Source organism: Rousettus aegyptiacus, unplaced genomic scaffold, assembly GCF_014176215.1.
Source record: "Rousettus aegyptiacus isolate mRouAeg1 unplaced genomic scaffold, mRouAeg1.p scaffold_m13_p_5, whole genome shotgun sequence".
NCBI lineage: Eukaryota > Metazoa > Chordata > Mammalia > Chiroptera > Pteropodidae > Rousettus > Rousettus aegyptiacus.
The window spans coordinates 17,345,327-17,367,913 of record NW_023416308.1 but is presented as its reverse complement, the minus strand read 5'-3'; the positions used below and the strand labels follow the sequence as shown (position 1 = coordinate 17,367,913).

At 44.0% G+C, this 22,587-nt stretch overlaps 1 protein-coding gene across 2 annotated transcripts in view; it reads left to right on the top strand.

The window, feature by feature from the left end:
- KREMEN1 (kringle containing transmembrane protein 1) overlaps positions 1–19,749 on the top strand; it is a 63,377-nt gene extending 43,628 nt beyond the window's left edge. Inside the window, exons 5-9 of one of the 2 annotated variants that reach the window (XM_016164308.2) lie at positions 1,631–1,784; positions 11,362–11,694; positions 12,578–12,736; positions 13,866–13,950; positions 15,592–19,749. In XM_016164308.2, the coding sequence (XP_016019794.1) occupies positions 1,631–1,784; positions 11,362–11,694; positions 12,578–12,736; positions 13,866–13,950; positions 15,592–15,760 (900 nt within the window). In that variant the 3' untranslated portion in view covers positions 15,761–19,749. Of the gene's footprint in view, positions 1–1,630; positions 1,785–11,361; positions 11,695–12,577; positions 12,740–13,865; positions 13,951–15,591 lie in introns of both variants that reach the window. The other variant, XM_036221858.1, reaches the window with a different exon arrangement.
- The last annotated feature ends 2,838 nt before the right edge of the window (positions 19,750–22,587 follow it).

The following is a 22,587-nucleotide window of genomic DNA, read 5'->3' as shown; positions in this document are numbered from 1 at the left end:
CCAAAAGTTAAAACTTTTGCTGAAAATACAAGAGAATAAAAAGAAAACATTTGTAAATCATGTTTGCAACAAGGCACTTTGTATCCAGAATTAGAATGTGTTTAAAAGAAAACCTAAAAACTCAAAAGTGAAAAACACCAACCCAATTGAAAAAATGGGCAAAATATTTTAACAGATACTATACCAAAGAGGATATATAGATGGCACTTGAAAAGATATTCAACATTATCAGCCATTAGGACAATGCAACTTAAACCCACAATGAGATACCATTATATACCTATTAGTATAACTAAAATGAAATATACTGAAAATAGCAAGTGCTGACAAGGGTATAGAGCAACTAGGACCCTCATGCATTTTTTTTTTTTTTTTGTAAATATGAAGTGGTACTGTCACTCTGGAAAACCACATGACAGTTTCTTATAAAGTTAACACATTCTTATGATATAACCTAGCAGTCCTGTTTCTAGGTAATTGCCCTAGAGAAATGTAGAGTTACATTCACACAAAAATCTACACAAATATTTATAGCAGCTCTATTCATAATCATGAAAAACTATAAACAACCCAATGAATTAAACAGTGGTACATCCATGCAATGGACTACTACTCAGCAATAAGAAGAAGTCAGCTATTAATACATTTTCTAATTTGGATGAACCTCAGACATTATGCTGAGTAAAAGGAGCCAGTCTCCAAAGGTTACATACTATATGATTCCATTTATATAATGTCTTATTCTGTTTTTTGGGCTGTTATAACAAAATTACCATAGACTAGATGGTTTAAAAAACGAACATTCATTTCTCACAAGTTCTGGAGGCTGAGAAGTCCAAAGTCAAGGTTTTGGCAGATTTGGCATCTGGTGAAGGCTTATTTTTTGGTTCATAGGCGGCTTTGCCCTCATGACCCAATCACTTCCCAAAGCCCCCACTTCTATCATACTGGGAATTAACTTTCAACATATGAATTGGGGGGTGGGGGACACAGACATTCAGTCTATAACATATGATATTTTTGAAATGACAGTATAGTAATGGAAAACAATTAGGAAGGGGAACTATAAAGCAATATCATAAGAAAGATTATTGAGATGATGCACCCTTTCTGTATCCTAATTGTAGTGGTGATTGCTCTAATCCATGCATGAGTTAAAATTTATAGAACTATACACTAGATAAATAGTTTTACTATATAGTATATAAAAAATAAAAGTTTTAAGGGCACCTAGAATGAATTTGCTGGGAGGACTAGCTATAAGGCACTTACTACCCCCGATGCATAGTAAACATTCAATAAAAGTTTAGCTGTTATTATTTTTAATGTTTTAAGTTTATGGGATTCCCACCTCCCAGCCCCGTTAAAACTTACTTAAATACACTGAAAGTGCAAACATTTAAAAGGGACGCTCACTGAAGGGGAAACGCAGTGGCGGCGCACAGTTGCTGATCGATGTGTAATGAAGTGTTATGACAGCGGGACAAGGGAGAGGTCCAAGGGGGAGCATGGGCTGAGAAGATGAGGCTAGTTGCTTGCTGCGGGCCAACCTTGCCAGACCCCTTCAGGTCATTTGACACCACTGATTGATGCTTGATGCTCACCAAGTCCTGCTTCTCTGTTGTACCAGTTTGCTGGGATGGAGTCAGGCTATGCTTGCTTCTGTGGAAACAACCCTGATTACTGGAAGTACGGGGAGGCAGCCAGTACCGAGTGCAACAGCGTCTGCTTCGGGGATCACACCCAGCCCTGTGGTGGCGATGGCAGGATCATCCTCTTTGACAGTGAGTATGCCCTGTTCCCGTTACTGTCGAAAACACAGGAACCTATGGGCCAGGGGAACAAGCCTGCCTCCCCTCCCCTCTCCTCCCTCCATCCCTCCCTCCCTCCCTCCCTCCCTCCCTTCCTTCCTTCCTTCCTTCCTTCCTTCCTTTATTTATTCATTCATTTACTTGGCACTACTTACTAAGCACCTACTGCAGGTCAGGCACTGACCTGATCCTGGGGATACAGCTCTGAAGAAGAAGTCTCAACCCCTGCCCTCTGGAAGGGAGAACATTAATTTCACAAGTAATTAATTACAGCTGTGCCACGTGCTTTGAAGAGACATGGCCTATTGTGAGATACATAGCCAACCTAGAAAAGATGACCTTTCCAATTTGATGTAGACACTGACATAACTATTCAGTATCAGCTTTAAGATCCTCTTGTTTTAATGTAATTTCCAAGCCCTTTTAGTGTTTTCTTAGGCACTTGGATTTATATCTTACTGTGATGCAGCTGAGAAGAGAACATAAGTTGTCTTCAGGCCCGGTACTGAGTGTGCCTGACCCATCTCCTCTCTGACCTGCTGCACTTGTGAGATGCTGGCTAGAGGCAGAGTGTGTTCTGAATAGGGTATGGATCTGGGGCCTTGACCTCCCAACACCTTCTTCTAACCTCTGGAACACTTGATCTCTCGTCATAATCCACTCTCATCCACTCAGTGGTAGTGAGACTTTGTGAGAGACATAGCACCAGTATCTGGTACCATAGTACCAGGTTTTAAGATGGTAGAAAGAAAATAGTCACAAACAAGGTGGACGAAAGATTGTGATTACTAAAATATACAATGGAGTCTGTAATGGCTTAGTTATACTCTGTGCATCTCGAGTAGGGAGTGTGGCTCAGTTTTAAGCAAAAATGTCATATAATGTATTAGTTTCCTAGGGCTGCCATACCATATTATCACTAACTAGGTGGATTATAAGAACAGAAATGTTTTATCTCTTAGTTCGATAGTCTAGAAGCCTAAAATCAAGGTGTTGTCAGGGCCAGGTTCCCGTTAAAGGCGCCAAGAAAGAATCCTTCTTTGCCTCTTCCTAGTTTCTGGTCATTGCTGGTAATCCTTGGCATTCCTTTGCTTGAGCTGTATCACTTCAATCTCTTCGTCCCTCTTCACATGTCTGTCTGTATGTGTCTGTGCCTCTGTGTCTCTCTGTAACCCTCTATAAAGACACTAGTCATTGAAATGAGGACCCACCCTAATCAAGTATAGCCTTATTTAATTTGATCATATCTGTACAGACCATATTTCCAAATAAGTTCACATTCATAGATACCAAGCATTAGGACTTGACATATCTTTTTGGAGGCTATAATTCAACCATGATGTATGATGACTGTAAAACCCAGCCCAAGTTTATAACTGAGCCTGTCACAGGTTATAGCTATAGACATTGCCTAAAGTGTGTCAGTTTTTTTGCAGGGAGGACAAGGGAAGGATTGGCAGGCAGAAGTCACATAATTAATTGTTGGCCTTTTTAGTTAAGTGTGCCCATTGGAGACTGCCATTGGCTTCCTCTACGTCCTGTTATAGAAGGCAAATGCTCAGTTTTAGTACCTCTGTTAAAGCTAAATACTGAACCTTGGCTAACATTTAAGGAGGAACAGTTAGCAAATAACATGCACTGTACATTTTTAACCTTTCATTTCCAGAGTTCATTATTATAAAGTCCTCTGCTGTGACACCCTAACCCAGGAGAGGATGTTTGCTAAGCTTACAAATACTCTTAAGTGAAAAAAGAAAGAAAGTAAACATTGAGTATCTAATATGTATTAAGGCTTTATATACATTATCACATTAGATCCTCCCAGTTGCCATCTGAGGAAGGAATCATTATCACTGATTTTACAGAAGAGAGCCCTAGGATGTGGAGAAGATGAATAATTTGCTGAGCCTCACATGCTGCCAACAAACTGTATGTAGGAGTAGCCAGTAAGCAGAAGCAGGGTGTGTGGGTTTACTACCTATTTTTCTGCTTTAAACAGAATATTATGTTAATTTTTTAAAGTGGAAAATAAGTATTGGTGAGGGTGTGAAGAAGTTGGAACACTTATACATCACTGGTGGAAATGTTATATGGTGCAGCTGCTTTGGGAAACAATCTGGCAGTTTCTCAAAACATAAAACAGGCTTACCTACGACCCAGCAATTCCACTCTTAGGTGTATACCCATGAGAGTTGTGAACATATACTCACACAAAAACTCATACACGGAAGTTTACAGCAGCACTGTTCATAATAGCCCAAAGTGGCAACAACCCAAATGTCCATCAACTGATGAATGGATAAACAAAATACAGTACAGGCATACCTCATTTCGTTGTACTTCACTTTATCGCTATTTTTGTTGTACTTCTCAAATATCACAATTTTTGCAATTGAAGGTAAGACCCTTTACCAGCAAAAGGATTATGGCTTGCCGAAGGTTCAGATGGATAGTTACCATTTTTTAGTAATATTTTTTAATTAAGGTGCATACATTTTTAGACATAATGCTATCGTATACTTAATTGACTACAGTATAGTGTAAACATAGCCTTTATATGTACTAGGAAACCAAAAACTGTGTGATTCACTTTATTGTGATATTCGCTTTGTTGCAATGACCTGGAAACAAACCCACAATATCTCTGAGGTATGCCTGTAGATTTATACAAGAGAGTATTATTTAGGCACTAAAAAAAATGAAGTACTGACACATGCTCCAACATATGCTCAGTGAAAGAAACCAGATACCAAAGGCCACATATTTTATGATTCCATTTATAGGAAATGTCCAGAATAGGCAAATCCATAGAAACAAAAAATAGATCGATGGTTGTCAAGGGCTGGGTGAGGGGAGAATGGGAAGTGACAGCTTAATGGATATAGGTTTTCTTTTGGGGGTGATGAAAAACTGGAATTAGATAGCGGTGATGGTTATATAACATTGTGAATAATGCCACTGAATTGTATACTTTAAAATGGTTAAAATAGTGAATTTTATATCAATAAAAAATAGAATATAGTTTTTATATAACCATGTAGCACGTTTTTATTAGATATCTGCTGTGTGGCAGATAAAATCATGTTTTATTTAGTACAATGCCTCTGTTGGAGGTAAAAATGGAAATAATTTGGTTTAAATTCAGTCATGTATAAAATATCATCTTTGGTGCTAAAAATATATCTAGGAGATAGTATTGGGCCTCACACCAAGGTGCATTAAAATGAATTTAAAACAATGAAAATAATTGCTGTCTATTGAGTGCTTGCCAGGTGCTTTATTTTGTTATTTAATCCTTGAAACAACCCGGTTGGTAAGAAAACTGTGCATCGAAAGATAGAATAATTTGCGCAAGTGAATAAGTGCCAGAGCCAGGTTTCGAACCCAGGTTTTCCACATTTTTAATTTTTCTGTTTTCAGCAGCTAGAATCCCTTTTATTAACAATAATAAAATAGATCATAATAACAGATCCAGTTTAATGCTTTAAAAGTATGTGAACAAAGTTTGTGCAGTTGTTCTGATTATTATTTAACTGGTCCCTTCTGCAGCTCTACAGAGGCCGCCCTCTCTGGTGTCCAGCCACTCAAAGACTAAGGTTTGCATTCTCAGAGGCTGCCTATACCAGTCTTCAGAGGCCCTGATAAAATGTTGATTGGCGGGGGCCCCTGACAGTAACCAAAGCTACTAGTTTATACCCTACAGCTCTACAGAGAAAGGTACAAAATGCAACACTGTAAAAATAATTTCTAAAGTTTCATCTACTAGAGAATGAAATAGTTTAAATAGCTTGAGTACTGTCTCATGGAAATCCTTATGATCCATTGCATAAGGCTGCGCATTTTGGAGATGTTGCCTGCAGACTGTCCCATAATCTGGAAGGACAAAGATGTCATTCGAAGGAAATTAGAGAAGTTAGAGGGTGAGAAAGGGACCAGGTTACAATCTCTGTGTCCCAGCACATCAAGCTCTGCTACTAGTGTGGCTTGAACCTGGGTCTCAGTCAGAATGTCAGTAAGATCCTCCTCTTCTCTGCTCATTACAAAAGATCTTTGCAGGCTCCTCAGCTCAAGAGGCACTTAGGCAGCATTTGCACCTCAGGAGAGAGACTGTGGAGGCAGCTGGTGGAAGCTGTCTGCTCAGACATCATTGCTGCATCAAGTAATTTGTCATAGGCTCTATGGTTGATTTTTCCAGCAAGCTCTCATAAACTTGGGGAGGTCTGTGTACTATGTATAAATGTAGCACTCATGGAGGCTTCAGAGCCTCTGCTGCCCCCAGAATTTAATTTATTGAATTAACAGAACCAAATAGAAGATCAGGAGGCTGGAGTCAGCATTAGATTACAGGGAGTGCCCAAGCTGGCCTCGTGGGTCTCCCTCAGCTTCCCGGCACTGAAGGGATAAGTGAATCATATAGATTGGGTCTTATTTTTAACATTAGTTAAGCACTTATAGTTGCAGGGCACTTTCCATGCATTCTTTCCCTTAATGCTCAATATTGTTAAGCAGGTATTATTATCTTTTTTTGCCATATGAGAAAATTGAGGCTTATGAAAATTCAGTATCTTGCCCAAAGTCCCAGAGATAGTGATTCTGCCCTCATGGAACTTATACTTTAGTGGGAAGGAAAGAGATTAATGATCAAGGGTCCAAGGATCGGTAGGATCTAACAACTGGGACTTCATTAGTAATTGGATTTTATTGGCTCCAAGATGTTATCAATTGTAAGATGTAGCGTTATTTTATATACCACTGAGGGGGAAAAAAAGGCCTCCAATTAAACAATGACATGCATTGATTGAGAGACACATCCCAGATTTATGTTGTAGGCTAATCTCCCCTTCAAAAAATAAGATCTTGAAGATATTCCTAGGTTTTTAGTGTTCTGTTATATCACTGAATTTTAATAATCCATCTTAGATATCATGTGTACTCAAAATTGCTGAATTGGACATGCTGTCTGCGTGGCACACATCTGGGAATCAGAAGTTCCAAGTTTTTTTTTTCTTATTTTTAATCCAGATTACAAGTTAAATAATTGTATTTATGTGTTATATACTCTTTCCTTTGCAAATGCTTATTTTCTGAAAAGGATTCAGAGTTTTAAAATTCATGACAACAACCAGGCTGTCCATGCTTACCCTCAGTAATTCTTTTTTTAAAAAAATAAATTTATTTATTTATTTAAATTAGTTTCAAGCGTACAGTACATTGATTAGACATCTGTATCATTCATAAAACAATTCCCTCAATTGCTCCCTCCCTCCCCTGACCCTCCACTTAGCCATCATATTAATGCTAACTGCATTTCCTGTGCTGTCCTCCCCATCCTCGTGCCCAACTATCTACTACTAATTTGTACTTCTTTAATCCTTCACCCATTCTCCAAGTTTAAGGTCCAAGTTTAAGGTCTGCTTTTGCTGTTGAAATATCAGTTTAACCTGGATACTTTATTCTTTCCTATAATAATAATAAATAATAATAATAATAAAATAGCTAACACTGAGCTTGTACTATGTGCCAGACCTTATACCTAAACATTTTACACATATCAACTCATTTTAATTCTTATAACCCCATGAGGGAAAAACTATTGTTATTTTCATTTTATAGATGAGGAGACTGAGATACATAGAAGTATCTTGCTCAAATTCACAGTTAGTACCTGGTAAAGTCAAGATTAGAACCCAGGAATTCATTTTTTTTTTAATTTAGATTTATTGAGATATAATTTACACACAGTAAAAATCACCCTTTTAGTAGTACAGTTTGGTAAGACTTGACAAACGTATATACACAATCAAGATATAGAACATTTTTATCACTTCAAAAGTTCTCTTGTGCCTTTGGCAGTCAGTCCTATCCCCTACCCCTAGCCCTTAGCAACCGCTGATCTGTATTCTATCTGTATAGTTCTGTCTTTTGAGAATGTCACATAAATGGAATCATACAGTATTTAACCACTTGTGTCTGGCTTCTTTCACTTAAAATAATGCTTTTGAGATTCACCTATGCTTCAGTAGTTCCTTTTTATTACTAAGAAACATGCCTTTGTACAAATGTTTGTTCATACATTTACAGCTAACAAACATTGGTCTGTCTATGATAAAGGTGTTATAAAGCTGCTAAAAACATGTATATGTTTTTGCGTGAGCATGTTTTCACTTCCCTTGTGTAAATACCTAGGAGTTCCAGGATTTCTGAGTCTCATGTTAAGTGCATATTTAGCATTTATAAGACACTGCTAATTTTTCCAAAGTGGCTGTACCATTTTGCATTCCGACCAACAACATATGAGACTTCTAGTTGCTCCTCATCCTTGCCTGCTCTCTTGTATTGTCTGATTTTTTAGTGTTAGCCGTTTTAGTAGGTGTGTAATAGTAATTCATTGTGGTTTTAATTTGCATTTCCATAATTACTAATGATGTTGAACATCTTTTCATGTTCTTATTTGCCTCCTGGTATCATATTCTTTTAGCCTAAAGAGATTCCTTTAGCATTTTCTCTAATGCTGGTCTTCTCTCAGCTTTCATTTGGGAAAGCTTTAATTCACCTTCATTTTTGAAAAGTATTTTTGTCGCATATTGAATTCTATGCTGACAGTTTTCAGTACTTCAAAACTATTATTTCTTTGTCTTGTGCCTTGTATAATTTCTAGAGATGCCTGCTCTATCTTTGTTCCCCTATATGTAATCTTTCCTTTCTTCTGCTTGCTTTTGGGATTTTATCTTTGCTTTTGGTTTTCAGCATTTAACTATAATATATCTAGGTATGTTTTCTTCTTCTTTTTTTTTTTTTTTAACTTATTTGCTTGGGGTTTGCTGAGATTCTTAGATTACTTTTCATTGACTTTAGAGTGTTCTTAGCCATTTCCTCTTCAAATATTTCTTCTGCCCCATTCTCTTTTTCTACTCTTTCTGGGACTCCAATTACTTATGATTAGATCATGTGATGTCCCACAGTTGTTGGATGCTCTCTTTTGCTCTTTTCTTTTTTTTCTGTGTTTTATTTCGAATAATTTCTATGAACCTGTCTTCAATGTTTGATTCTTTCCTCAGCTTTGTGCAGTCTATTTATAAGCCCATCAAAGGAGTTCTTCATCTCTAATATTGTTTGTTTTACTTCTAGCCTTTACATTTGACTCTTTTTTCTAGTTTCCATATCGCTGCTGACATCTGTTCAAGCATGTTGTCCATCTTTTCCACTAGGTACTTTCTGTATTAATCATGTAGCCTCTGTCTGGTAGTTCTAATGTCTGGGTCATTACTGAGTCTGATTTTTTGAATTGGTTTATCTCTCCTTTTTAAAAATTGAGATGTAATCAGCATAGACCATTGTAGTCATTTCGGGCTTACAACATAATGGTTTGAGATGTATATATATTATATATATATATATTTACTAGATTTTTTTTCTCTTGACAATGAATCTTTTTTTTTCTTTTTTTTCTTTCTTAATTATTTTCTTGCTTTTTTGTGTATGTTGTAATATTTTACTGACTTCCATACATGATGTATAGAAGATTGGTAGAGGCTGAGGTCAGTAGAGCTTACACCTGGAAATAGGCAGGCCTCCTTAGTGTGGGGATTGAGCCAAACTGTCAGTAGTGAGCTGGGTTTGGGTTTTCTTATTTCTCTCATTACCTTCATTACACATCAGATTTCAGATTCCTCCAGTGATGAGCTGCTGTTACCTTGTGTTTAGTGTGAAGCCTGAGATGCCATTGTGTTTTTTCTTTCTTTTTTTCCAACGTTTCTAGTCCACCCTCAGCTTTGAGCAGTTTCTACATGCCTATGCCACAGAGAGGACCTTTTCTGTCCCTCAGTGGCAGAGTGCTATTGCTTATTACTTGGTACTATGATCTTGGTGAGGTCAAAGGCAGCGGTAGTGGAAGGGGGATCTTGGTTCTCCTGCCCATACTCCTTCTTAGACAGGACGTGTTACTGGGCCTCAGGGGTGGGACCTCTTTAGCATCCCGGCACACCTCTGTCTTCCCGGTAGCCAAACGCTGCCTTGCATCTGTGGTGGCTCTCGGGAAAGAGTTTCCTGCCCCTGTTTTGCAATGGTGCAGGATCCTGGGGCTCAAGGCAACCAGGGGCTTATAGCTTTTGCTTCTGCACTTCCCCCAGAAGCAGTAGATCTTTGTCTGATTACTTTGGCAGGAAGAAGAGCTTTTCCTACTCTCTCTTCCCAGGGGCAAACAGGTTTTGCTTCTACCCTGGCCATGGGAGTGAGAGGGTTTGCTGCCCCTCTCCCAGCAGCTGAAGGCTTTGCTTCCTTTGCAAGGAGGGTCCAGGAAGTGGCAAAGTTTCACACCTGTTTCCCAGCAACAGCTGATCACACCCATGCCACCAAGGCAGATGCTTTGGTCTGCTGCCCTACCTCAGTCACTCTGGCGGGCACTGGGCGGAGGCCTGCGCAGAACTGTTTGCAAGTGCAGGGAGACTCCTGTTGTGTCTGGAGCTCCTGGTAATCCTAGACTGAGAAACTAGCCCACATTTAGCCTTTTGGAATTTGGTAAAATTTTAGCTGCTTTCTTCTTATTTGTTTTTATGGTGGCCACCTCCTCCTCTCATGCTCTGTCAAGGATGAAACACTTTTGTATGGCCTGACTCTCCTCAGAGGGGCTTCTTACTATGTAGAACTGAATTCCATGTGTTTTCTTCAACCCAGCTTTCTGACGGGTTGAAGAAAAGTTTTGAGCTTTTTCTCACAGTTCGGATGGAAGCAGCATTCTCTTACTGCTTTCTACATCCTAAAGGGAAGTGGAACTCCCCTAAAGTCTGCTTTTTAAATCCCAGCCCTACACGCCCTCTCAAAGACTTTCATTTCTAGGACCTTGTTTATACTTCACCACATAAGATATGGTGAAATAGTTGTATCTCCTTCCCAGAACCCACAGATCAAAAATAGGAGTTCAGAGGAATCAAATGTGCTAATACAGAGTGATCAGAATTGAGTGAGTCTCCACTATGCAGTCATTTCTTATGTCAGTTTCCCACTTGAAAAATGTGTGGACCCTTGTGTGAGCATTGCACCTCTAAGGTATCAGGGATGCCCTTCTCTTTTTACTCTACCTCATCGAGCGCCTCCAGTGCATAGAGGTCCCAGTGTTGTCATGTGCTTTATGTCATCTGTCCTCACACATTCATGTGATACAGGAACAGGTGGTGGTCTTTCCATCCTTAAAACTGAGGGAAGCAAAAGTCCTGGAAGTGAAAGATCACATGGCCCAGCTGGTCCCAAACCCAGACTCTCAGACTCCAGCCTAGCCCCCCGCCTAGGCCGCACCACTGTACTATGTGCTAATTCTAAGGTCTCCTGGGGTGGGGGGGGGGGGATTGGAAAAAGCCTTCACGGTCATTTGTTCAGGGCTTAAGTGATTCATTTTGTGATTTGATCTTGAAACATAAGACAGTCTGGTTTTATAGACCAAAAAAACGACATCTCAAACTGGGTCACATTAGTTAAGAAGAGTTTTGTTTGTAACAGTTTGGTAAGCGAGCCCTGTGGCTGAGCCCCAGGCTGAGTGTCCTTTTGTCTTTCACAGCTCTCATTGGTGCCTGCGGTGGGAATTATTCAGCCATGACTTCTGTGGTCTATTCCCCTGACTTTCCTGACACCTACGCCACAGGGAGGGTCTGCTACTGGACCATCCGGGTTCCAGGAGCCTCCCATATCCACTTCAACTTCACCTTATTTGACATCAGGGATTCCGCAGACATGGTGGAGCTGCTGGACGGCTACACCCACCGTGTCCTGGTCCGTTTCAATGGAAGGAACCACCCACCTTTGTCATTTAACGTCTCTCTGGATTTTGTCATTCTGTATTTCTTCTCTGATCGCATCAATCAGGCCCAGGGATTCGCTGTCTTATACCAAGGTAAGACTCCCCGGTGTGTCCTGGTCTTCAGACAGTTCTTGCTGGGAGGTCCGTGAGTCAGGAGCTACTGACTCAGCTTGCAGGTTTTTCCACCAACGTTTTCATAGCTCATATATGTTTCGTGATACAGAAGAGAGCTGGAAACTGTCGATTTTGATGTGTTAGGAATTCTAATCACAGTTTTCATGGGAGGATTAAAAAAACAAGTAAAAGAACGAGCTGAGATTAGTAGACTTGGAAAGCTCTGAAGAGGTCATTTGGTCCATCTTTCTGCCTCTCATCATGATTTGGTCCATCCTCCTGCCTCTCAGGATCCTAGCCAATCCCAAAAGCCTGGTATCCCATCTTTCTTCAAGTCCTCCTAAGGCAGAGAGTCCCACTCTCTGCCTCTGTAATGTGGACACATGTGTTCTGGGCACATCTTTGTCAGCACATGAGAAAAACGGTGAGAATATAAGACCTAGACTCTGTCTTAGATGTCAAGGGCCTCAAGAGTTCAGTCATCGTGTGCTATGGGAAGTCAGAGGGAGGAGACCTCCCTACAGGTGGGACGAAGAACAGGTAGGATTTGGGTCAATAGATAGCAAGGAAGAGGGCCTTCCTAGCAGGAGCAATAGCTGCAAAGGCACAAAGGTAGGAAAATGGTAAAGCATGCTCAGATGTCCATGAAGAGACCATTTAAATGACTGGAAGTTGGCAGCTCATTCCTTCTGTCTCCTTCAGGTCCAGGGCCTGGCAGGTTCAGTTTTAAGGCCAGTGGGTCCAGTGGGGAGAATTGTACCCAGAATTGAATCAGAGAAAATAGCCTTTCTACATAACCAGTGCTGCCTCCTCCACAGCTCTTCACTGTCTTTCCCCTACTTAATTCCTTTTGATCTTCCAGCTGTCAAGGAAGAACCGCCACAGGAGAGACCCACTGCCAACCAGACACTGGCCGAGGTGATCACGGAGCAGGCCAATCTCAGCGTCAGTGCCGCCCGGTCCTCCAAAGTCCTCTACGTCATCACCACCAGCCCCAGCCACCCACCCCAGACCGTCCCAGGTAGCAGTTCCCAGACGTTGTCAAAGGGGGGTAGAAGCCACAGAGCTTGAAGGCAGCAGTGTTGACAGTTACAGACACAGAGCACTCTTGGGTGTGTCCTCATTCCAAGGCTAGTGGGGGTCCTGGCTCTGTGACTCTGTTTGTCTTGGCCTTTGGGGGATATTTTCTCATTAGCTTGATTCCTTAGTCCTTAGGAAAAAGTGCTCACCTCCATAGATTCAACATGTGTGCCTTTTGTACATTGTGATTAATCTGCTAATCCAGTGTTTTCTCACATTGAGAATATCTTTCTAGAGCTCCAAACTGTAGCTCCCTAAATTCATTAACAATTTCAGCTTCATTCATTCATTCAGAAGATATATAAGTGCTTTAATGGTGCCTGGTGCTGTTATAGGCACTGGACTTTACAGTGAACCAAACAAAATCTGCCCTCCCATGGCTTACAAGTGAGAGGAGCAAGACAAGAAGCAAAATAAAATCAGCGGTAAGAGCTGTGAAAAGTCATGCAGGAGAGGGATAGACAGTGGTCTATAGTCTGTGGTTTAAGCTGGCTAACTTGGTTGAGTACAAACCTCCATTCTTTCTTTTCTGCCAAGGAAGTTAGGGCCTTTATGAGCTGACAGAGCTGCAGCGTACCTAGAGCTTTTCAGATTGCTCCTTAAGTCCCCCATGGGTCCCACCGTAGATCAGAAACAAGAGCCCCTGCAGCGCTTGCTCTGTGTCATTTGTTTGTATATCCCAGTAGGATTTCACAGGTCACATATCTCATTCCTCAGATGAGGAAACTGAGGCCCAAAGAGTTTATGTAGCTCATCTGTAGTTGCACAGTGGATCCAGTGGTAGAGACAGAATGTACACCACCCCTTTCAAATCTTAGTCCAGCATACTTTGGACTACACCACCACCCCCTCTCCAAGATGGAGCTCTAGAGCCAGGCGAGGTGCACAGGAGGCCAGGACTCCATGCCTGCCTGGCTCTCAGCTGCATTTGGTGGCTGCCCCCACCGCATGGTTCTCCTCAGCCAGACCTGCATCTCTGAGCTGCCCGTGTTCACTTGGGCTTCCAACAGACTTCCTTTTGAAAACTGAGCTCGGACAGGTCTGGTAAACCCTGGTTTTTGCCCTTACAGGATGGACAGTGTATGGGCTGGCAACTCTCCTCATCCTCACAGTCACAGCCATTGTAGCAAAGATACTTCTGCATGTCACATTCAAGTGAGTACGAGAGAGCTGCCCGATTCCGGGAGGGGAAGCCTCAGGACTCTTTTTCTACTATACTTCATTTTTCTGGCTACAATTGTAATATCAAAACATGATTCCAAAGCCCTTAGTCCTAGGGAACATAAGGCAGTAGACATGCTTTATTCTTGTAGAGTAAAATATACATGGACAAATCTCACTAAGGTTTGAGGGATCTTTGCTCCTGTGAACAAAGGATGCAATTTCAAGGAAGATTGAAACAGTCTGTGCATAAAAAGCAACAATTTCCATTTTTTGCCTCGTGCTGGCCCCTTAAGGAGATCTTGATGCAAAAGCAAAGATTCCTAGGACAGTACCATGCATTTTTCCTGGTGCCTTCTAGAGGAAATTGGGAAGTATTCTTAGGAAGAGAATTCTAACATTTTATTAATTATTGCTTAATAGTGATTTTAAGGTAATTATTTAAGACTCTTATGGCTTATTTAATCCTTCAATTCTGACCAATTTGGAAAAAACTATTTTCTTCCTTTACTTTGTTGCTAAGGGTTAACAGTCCCGCCTTCCAGGAAAGGGGCAATTGTTCGGGCTGCCGAAGTATCTGTGCTTACTGAGGGGAGCCCATTCTAATTTTTTCTAGAGTCCTACTCTGTCTTTCCTGTGGGTCTCAGTCCAACCTCTCTCCATGTCTTTTTTTCCTCAGTTTTATTGTGATATGATTGATATACAGGCTTTCTTTATTGCAAGGCTTTTTCCTGCACATTGGTGTCCAGTGAAAGCCACCTTTTTCCTGACCTTCTCACTAGCCCTCTGCCACAGATTCTTTTATACATTAAATGCTGCCAGCTCCTCCATTGCCCTCTGAAGGCTGCCCTTGGCCATACTGCAACCACCCGTAGGCCTCCCCACCCTGCACTTCACATTTTTCAGTGGAAATAATGTCATTATTGCTTACTGAGTGCACTAGCGTGCTCACTCATGCGCTCTCTCTTTCCCTCCTTCCCCCCGTGTACACACACACATGTATATATATATTTTTTCTTTTTTCTTTTTTCTCTTTTTCTTTTTAAATTGCAGTTCACATGTTCTGGAAGCCTCTCAGGCACGGTCCTGTCTGCATGTCCCCTACAGCAGTAGGAGAGCAGGAGGCTTTCCTATAGGGCCCAGCAGCTTATAGCACACTGAGATCCTAAATTACATGTGACTCCCATCTGACATTGGAGTCTGTGTACAACTTCCCTGCCAAGCAGCACTGGTGGTAAGGCAGGACCCACTTCAAGCAGAGTGGTTTTGCCTTTATCCCATTTTAACTGGGTGGGCTTCCATGTAAATGTCATTTGAAAAATAACATTTGTTACCAAAAAATTTTGAAAAGTCATAATCCCTGAGGATAGCCCTTTCCAGGTTTGGATAATTCTGCCAGTTACAAAGTTCCTTGTTATCCTGAGCTGGAATCTGCCCTGCTACACTCCCCTCTCACAGGACTCATTTCATCAGCACGATCGTCCTTCAGAGCTCTAAAGGCAGCTCTTAGTCTTTCCTGGGACCTCACCTCGCTAAGGATGCCATTTCATAGATACACATAACTCATGATATGGTAGGTTGTTTTTATGCTTTGTTCTACTATACTTGAAAAACTACGCTATTTTTATTTGACAGATCCCATCGTGTTCCTGCTTCGGGGGACCCTAGGGATTGTCATCAACCAGGGACATCAGGGGAAATCTGGAGCATTTTTTATAAACCTTCTACTTCAATTTCCATCTTTAAGAAGAAGTTGAAGGGTCAGAGTCAACAAGATGACCGTAATCCTCTTGTGAGTGACTAAAAGCTACCCCCTGTGCCCAGGACATGAGGTTCCTCTGAGCTCAAGGCCACAAGAGACCACCTCTCCCGTGGTTTCCTCTGACCATCTTTCCCCTGCCTCTCTGTCAGCCTCTCCAGGGGCACCGCCTATGGACTGGGAACGGGTGCCCTGCTGCAGGGGCAGGAGTAGCCCGGATTCGTCCTGCTTCATCAGCTGCACTTAGGAGAGAGACTCAAGTTTCCTACATCTGTCTTTCTCTCTGTGATCTAGGAAAAAGGATATCAGGATGGCAGGGCTGAGACAATAGAGTTGGTTGTGTCCCAGCACTGGGTTCAGGTACATTCTAGACGACTGTTGGGTGGTGGGTAGGTGTAGTGTATGTCAAGTCTTGCTTCCTTCTTCTCTGTTTTGTCCACACATAGATCACTTTCTCCTGGTCTTTATTGTTTGTAACAGAGCCAGAGAGGGATCATTCTGAGGTTCTCTTGAGGGTTGGCCTTGTCCTGTACTCCTGGACGTTAGCACCCCCAAAGTCCTAAAGAGGGCCTATGACCTGTGCTGACTCTGGTGCTTTGCTCCCTGGGCCCTGGATGAGGGTGATCCCCTCCCAGCTGGGAGGGCCTGAGACTTGAGGATGGTGATCCGCATTCACGTCACGCCTGACGCCTTCCACATATAGGCTTCTTTCCATAGCTTGGTAACCAGCAAAGCAAGCTTGAGAAGTGGTTGTATAAAATATCCATTCAGTTATTCACGTAACAGATGTTACTGAAAGCTTTTATAGGTGCTCAGTGACTCCTTGTTGGATTGGGTTTGTCTGGCCTTGTCCCCAAGCAGCTTGTGGTCCTGTGGAAACTGAGGCTGGCCCCTATCTCTTCTTGATTCTCTAAGCTGACTCTCAGTTCAGAACGGGCAATATAAATATTGTGATGTAGCATTTAGGCAGTGTTATGTGAAACAGGGTGCCAGCAGTCTCTCCTTTAGGTGTCCCTCATTTTTAAAGAAGATCAAAAACACCCCACAGCTTGTGTTCTCTGCAGCCCTCTCTGTGCTTTCTTATAACAAAAGAGCGGGGTTCAGAATGGCTTGGTAAGGAAGAAGAGGGCTTTTGTGGAGACGGTTCTTGTCCCTGATCCCACACCATCCTGCCCCTCAGGTGGGGAGGTGAATCTCCGAGATGGCGCGAGAAGCGAGAGGGAGGGTTTGGGAACAGGAGACTTGCAAGTGCAGTAGCCACTGATTGTGAGAGTCATTGCCATCACCAGTTTGGAATTCCCCACCATCCAAAAGCACCTGAGAAGAGCAGACTGTGCCCCTGAAGCCCAGGCTGAGCCTTTGGCAGAACATGACTCTCCCAAAGGCACTTGGGCCCGGGTCTTGCTGTGCCTCTGGCCTCACAGGTTCCCTCTTTGAGCACTTTTCTTCCCTGCCCCAAATCCCTAAGTCACTGCCACCTATGATCCTTCCTCGGGTTCTGCTGTACTGGCAACTCATCTGTAACTGGCCACTCCCCAAAAGACAGGGCTATGTGGGGCCAGCTAGGAGGTGTCTGCAGGAGAGATGCTAGGAGCTGGCAAGCAGAGGGGCATTCAGAGGAGGGAAATGGGGCAGTGTCTCCATAAGAGGTGCTGCCGTAGGCACCATGTGAGGCCTGCCACAGGCCTGGAGCTGCTTAGTGCTGGCCTCACTCTTTGATCTGGAAAAGGCGATTACCCTGGAGCAGCTGTCCACAGGCCCCTGGGTCTGCAGACAGAGGTCTGTCCCATGTAATGACCACTGGAAATACACTGACACGTGCAGTCTCCCCTCCAAGCTATTCCTGGCATTTGCAGAATCCCCTCTCAAACACAAGTGTCAGGTGTGTACAGTCACAGAGGGCCTTGTGCTGTGAATAGATCCATCCACAGCACAAAGGGAATGTGGAATTTGGCGAAGGGTCCGCCCAGCCAAGGGGCAGTCATTCAGCTGCCTGGGGCTTACTCTGGTCACTGGCCTTTGGGGTATCCTGTGGGCCCATCCACCAGCCCTGTTCACCTCACACCTCTGGTCCCAGGGCTCAAGCCCCAAGCCAATGTCCTGTGTGAGCCTGCAGTTGCATCAGCCGTTTCTCAGAGATCCTGGAAGTTCTGGTGGCACCCCAGTGCTCTCCTTCTGGCTGGTCCTGGAACAGCCTGGTGCCGCCAGGGTAGACTTGCTGTCCAGGGAGGGACCACGGGAAACCCAAACCAGCCTCAGGACAGTGTGGGGGAGATGGCCATAGATTGTCCTAGGCCACACCTGCATAAACTCCTTGGCCATAGTCTGCCCATGGGCTTGGTTGAAACCTGTCAGCAATACTCCACAGGGGGTCCCTTGTGTCTAAGTAAACACTCAAGAAATAAATTGTCCCAGAAGAGGTAAGGTGTGCTTCCAGGAGCATCAAAAGAGGAAGCACTTGATCTTTTAAGAAACTACTTTAGAAGAGAAAGTAGAAGTTGGAGGTGATTGGAAAGGGTGACCCCGAGAAAAGTACATTACAGATCACATAGTAGGAGACTATGAAAGGGGAAGGGGGAGGGGCTCTGGGGACAACCATGGACTGCTGCTCTGAAAGCATCCTGTCCAGAGCCTCTGCCCTGGGATGGCAGAGCAGAGGAGACTGCAGCCGGGTGCCTCAGGACCTGTGTACCCATCTCACCATGTTCCCTGCTGGCACCCAGGTCCCGCCTTCTCCACGTGCGTCTCAACAGGAGGACCCTATTACCTCCCCTGGTGAATGCACCTTCTCTTAGACATATTTCACGGTGTCCTTGGCCCAAGTAGAAGGCACTCATTGTCCCCTGTTCTCCGCCATATGCCATTGCTTACAGAGCAGAGGAGTAAGAATGAACCCCATGTACCCTCCCCTGCATCCCTGTGTCAGAACAGAGGTGGAGCCTCTGCCTGAGTGTACGCAAGGTAACCTGATTGCTGTAACTTCTGAAGTATGGGCTCTGGCTCAAGACTCCAGTCAGCCAGAAACCCACAAAGATCAAAGCATTAGTGAGTACAGCTGTCCTGGACCTCAGGCCAAACCTGTGGGGCATAGCCCCACCCACACGCCTGTTGTCAGCCCAAGGCAGAAGTTGGCCTGACCCAGCTGAGGATCTGGCCAGGCCATCCCGACACCAGTGGGGCACGCAGACCAAGCCTCCGTGCGTCTGGGCACTTAGTCCTCATAAGCACTTAGTAGATGGCCTCCGAGATCCTGTCTCCCCTGCCTGAGGAGGCCATCCCAGGTCTTCCACAGAGCCAGGCAAGCTCCCCCTCCATAGCCCAGTCAGCTGGTACCCTCTTGGGTTTCGAATCTCCTATGTGGTGTTTGATGTCTGGTTTTGTTACTACCTTGGGAATTTTTAACCTTTTGATTATTTCCTCTGGTGTCTTTGTTTACCTTCCTCACTCTTCTACCTCCTGGCCAGGTCTCTCAGCTTAGCTGCCCTGGCATGGGGTGTTTCTCAAACCTTCCAGCCCCAGCTGCCTCTCTTCAGGCTGGCTGGCTCAAGGGTGACGGGGCCTCAGCCTCTGCCCACAGACCCCAGGGTGGGGCCCACCTCACAGGCCTTTGTCTTTCGGAGTTGAGCATACTCAACGAGACAAAAGTGGGGTGTGGAGGAAAGTTCGAGGCAAATCTACTGCTTCAGAAAGGATATGTCTTCAGGAGCACATAGTGGGGGGCTGCCGCTACAGGGTTCATGCAGCATCCAGACCTGCCCACATCCAGACTCACCTTCCCGAGGGATTTTGACTTTGGATGACAAGGCTTTATATGTAAATATGCTCTTAATATGCAACTTTGAGAATAAAATAGAAACATCATGTATTTTAAAATATAAAATGAAGTGTGACGCACTGTATACAATTTAATATATATTTTTAGGATTTTGTTATTTAAGAAAATGGAATGTAATGGTACTTAACTTTTACAAAAGAGAGGAAAATGTTATTTTTACTGCCTGGAGAAAATAAATATTCTCATTGTTGTAGAAACAGCGATGGGCCCTGGCTTGTCGTTTTTATGGACGCACTCCCAGAGCCCTGGGAGGCGGAGGGTGTCGCGCGCTGGAAGACCGCAGGCTCCTGACCCTGTCAGTGCCAGGCACCATCGATTGCTCCGTTTTTCCTATTCGTGCCTCCAGATTTCCTCAGGTCCTGTCACAGCTTTTACCCACAGTTGCTCTTCAGCAAACAAGATCCGAAAGAGTTGGAATTCCAGATCAACACACCATATGGTGGAGATAGGGGCAGTTCTTGGGGAGGAGCGGGGGGCTCTGCCCTCAGAGACCTGGCTTTGAATTGACCTTGAGCTGGTTGGTCCACTTCTCAATCTGTTTCCCCTCCTATAAAATGTAATAGTATCTGCACCTCGGAAGGTGATGACGATTAAGTAAGACAATGTGTCTAAAACACTAATGTAATAATCATCCCATGTGCAATTCATCTTGCCTTTCAGAGCATCCACTTCTTCGTCTCCCCGCCCCTTCCCTCCCCATCCTTCCTTTTGAATAATACTAATGGAAGCTCCACATGGAGTTGCTTGCTCTGTGCCTGTCACTCTCCTGTTAGGTGCCATACAAACCCTCATTTGCCAATGAGGAAACTGAGGCTCGGAGAGGAGTGTGGACTAGTAGTTGAGAGCACAGCGCTGGAGTCGGCCTATGGGATTCAGCTCTCACTATTCATTCACCATGAGGCCAGGAGTGTAAAACAGGGAGACTTTGAAGGGTTTCAGTGGAAGAGTGACATCAGATTCCCAGTTTAGAAGTATTTTCTATTTGCATTAGGAAAAACAGATTGGCGGGGAGGCGGTAAGGCTGAGGGTGAGGAAGGCGGCCAGTCATTTGGCGCATGGATACACAGGTCCACGCGAGATTTGGGCAGGACCTGACTAGGCCCCCAAACCAGTGCTACGGAGGGAGGGGAAAACCTAGGTGAGAGAAAACTGGCCATACCCATAGGTCAGGCCAGGTGCTTAGGGCTAACTGCCTGGGCTCACGCCTCAACCCCGCCACTTACTATGTGACCTTGGGCAAGTGACTCAGCCCTGAGTGCCTACTTTCTCATCTGTAAGGTGGGGGCAATTACAGTACCTGCATCATAGAGTTGTGATGAGTTATTTCCATGTAGCATGGTTTTAATAAATGGTAGCTGTTCCTTGTTATTCTAGAATAGAGGGTTGGCGGGGTGGAGCGGGGCAAGAACAAGAACGTGTCTAGGACGGTGCCCAAGTATTCTGACTTGGATGCCAGGGAGAGAGGGGCTCATGCTTTGAAACAAAAAACAAAGTGCCAAGTGTGAGAGAAAACATACTGAGTTCTGTTTGGGCTGTCAAGTGAGGTCCATGTGAGACATCAAGGCAGAGATGTCCAGTGGGCCCTGGACAGGCACCCTAAGATCCATGGAGGGTCAGGCCTAAGGAGCACAGTCCATAGAAATATGGGCCCAAATGACATCCCTGGGGTGTGTCTGGGGCCATCCCAGAAGACTGCTGAGGCCAGTGTCTTGGGACACATTCAGGCAGATGAGCCTGGGCAGGACCTGGGTAGTGGGCAGGAGAGGGCCAGCCCCCGAAGCCAAAGAATTTATGAGCCAAGCTTCTAACCTGACTGGTCCAGGCACACACATGCTGCTGGTTCTGTGAGTCCCAATTCCAAATTCTCAGGGGATGGTTTGCTGGATGGGTCTCACTGCTGCGACCGATTAAGGCTAGAGGAAAGGGGCACAGGTCAGTCCAGCAAAAGAACATCACCACCACCTCAGACACAGACCTGTTTCTCAGAGTGGTGCCTGGATCACTTGCCTCAGAATTCCTGGCGTGTTTGTTCAAAATGCACGTTCCTGGGCTCCAACTCAGACCTGCCAAGTCAGAATCTCTGGGAAGCTTCCTGAATGACACCACAGCTCACTGAAGTTTGACAACCATTTTCATTTGAGAAGTTTGGTTGGTAGTCACCTTCTGTTCTGAAACTAATTGTCCACAAAGAGTTGTGTCAATTCCAATGGCTGCTTCCTTCAGCGTCGGCAGTGTATTTGTTACTTGGCTGCAAAAGCTGTATTATTATTCCAGAAGATTCACTGCAGGACAGAAAGGGGTGGGGGAAGAAAGGTGTGCAGCACAGCAGTTCTTCCAGATACAGCAGGTCCTCAGATGACATCGTTTCATTCAACATCATTCTTTAGAACACTAATGAGGAAAAAAAAAACGTGTGGAGTTTGCACATTCACCCCATGTCCACATGGGTTTTCTTCAGGAACTCTACTTCCCTCCCGCGTCCCAAAGATGTGCATGTGTGGTGAACTGGCGTGTCTACAGTGTCCCAGTAGGAGACTGTATGGGGGGGCAGGGGCGGGGCGGGGAGACAGTGAGAGCATGAGCGAGAGCACCCTGTGATGGAATAGTGTCCTGTCCAAGGTGGAGACCCGTTTTGTGCCCTGAGCTAAAGGGAAAGGATGCTGGCACCTTCGACCCTGACCTGGGGTAAGTGGCTTAGAAAATAATGTTCTTGTTTTTATTCATCTTTCTCAAATGTATGTATAACTCACATTTATTTCAATGTTTAATATTAGAAACGTTTTGGGTCCTTATTTAGAAGTTTGGTGCTGTTTTTTGTGACCAGAAACATGCCATAGGAACTTAACTCTTGTTTAGATCAATTAGCCTATGGGAAAATTGTTTTCGTGATACTTTGTTTCACTTAAAGAGACAGTTTCCAAGAACCTTGCTGTGGTTCTCTGGAAGGCACCTTTCCTTGACGTGGAGTTTGTGCCCCTCTCTTTCCTGCTGTCTTCTCCCTAGCTGACCTTGGCCTGCACCCAGAGCAGCCAGCTCT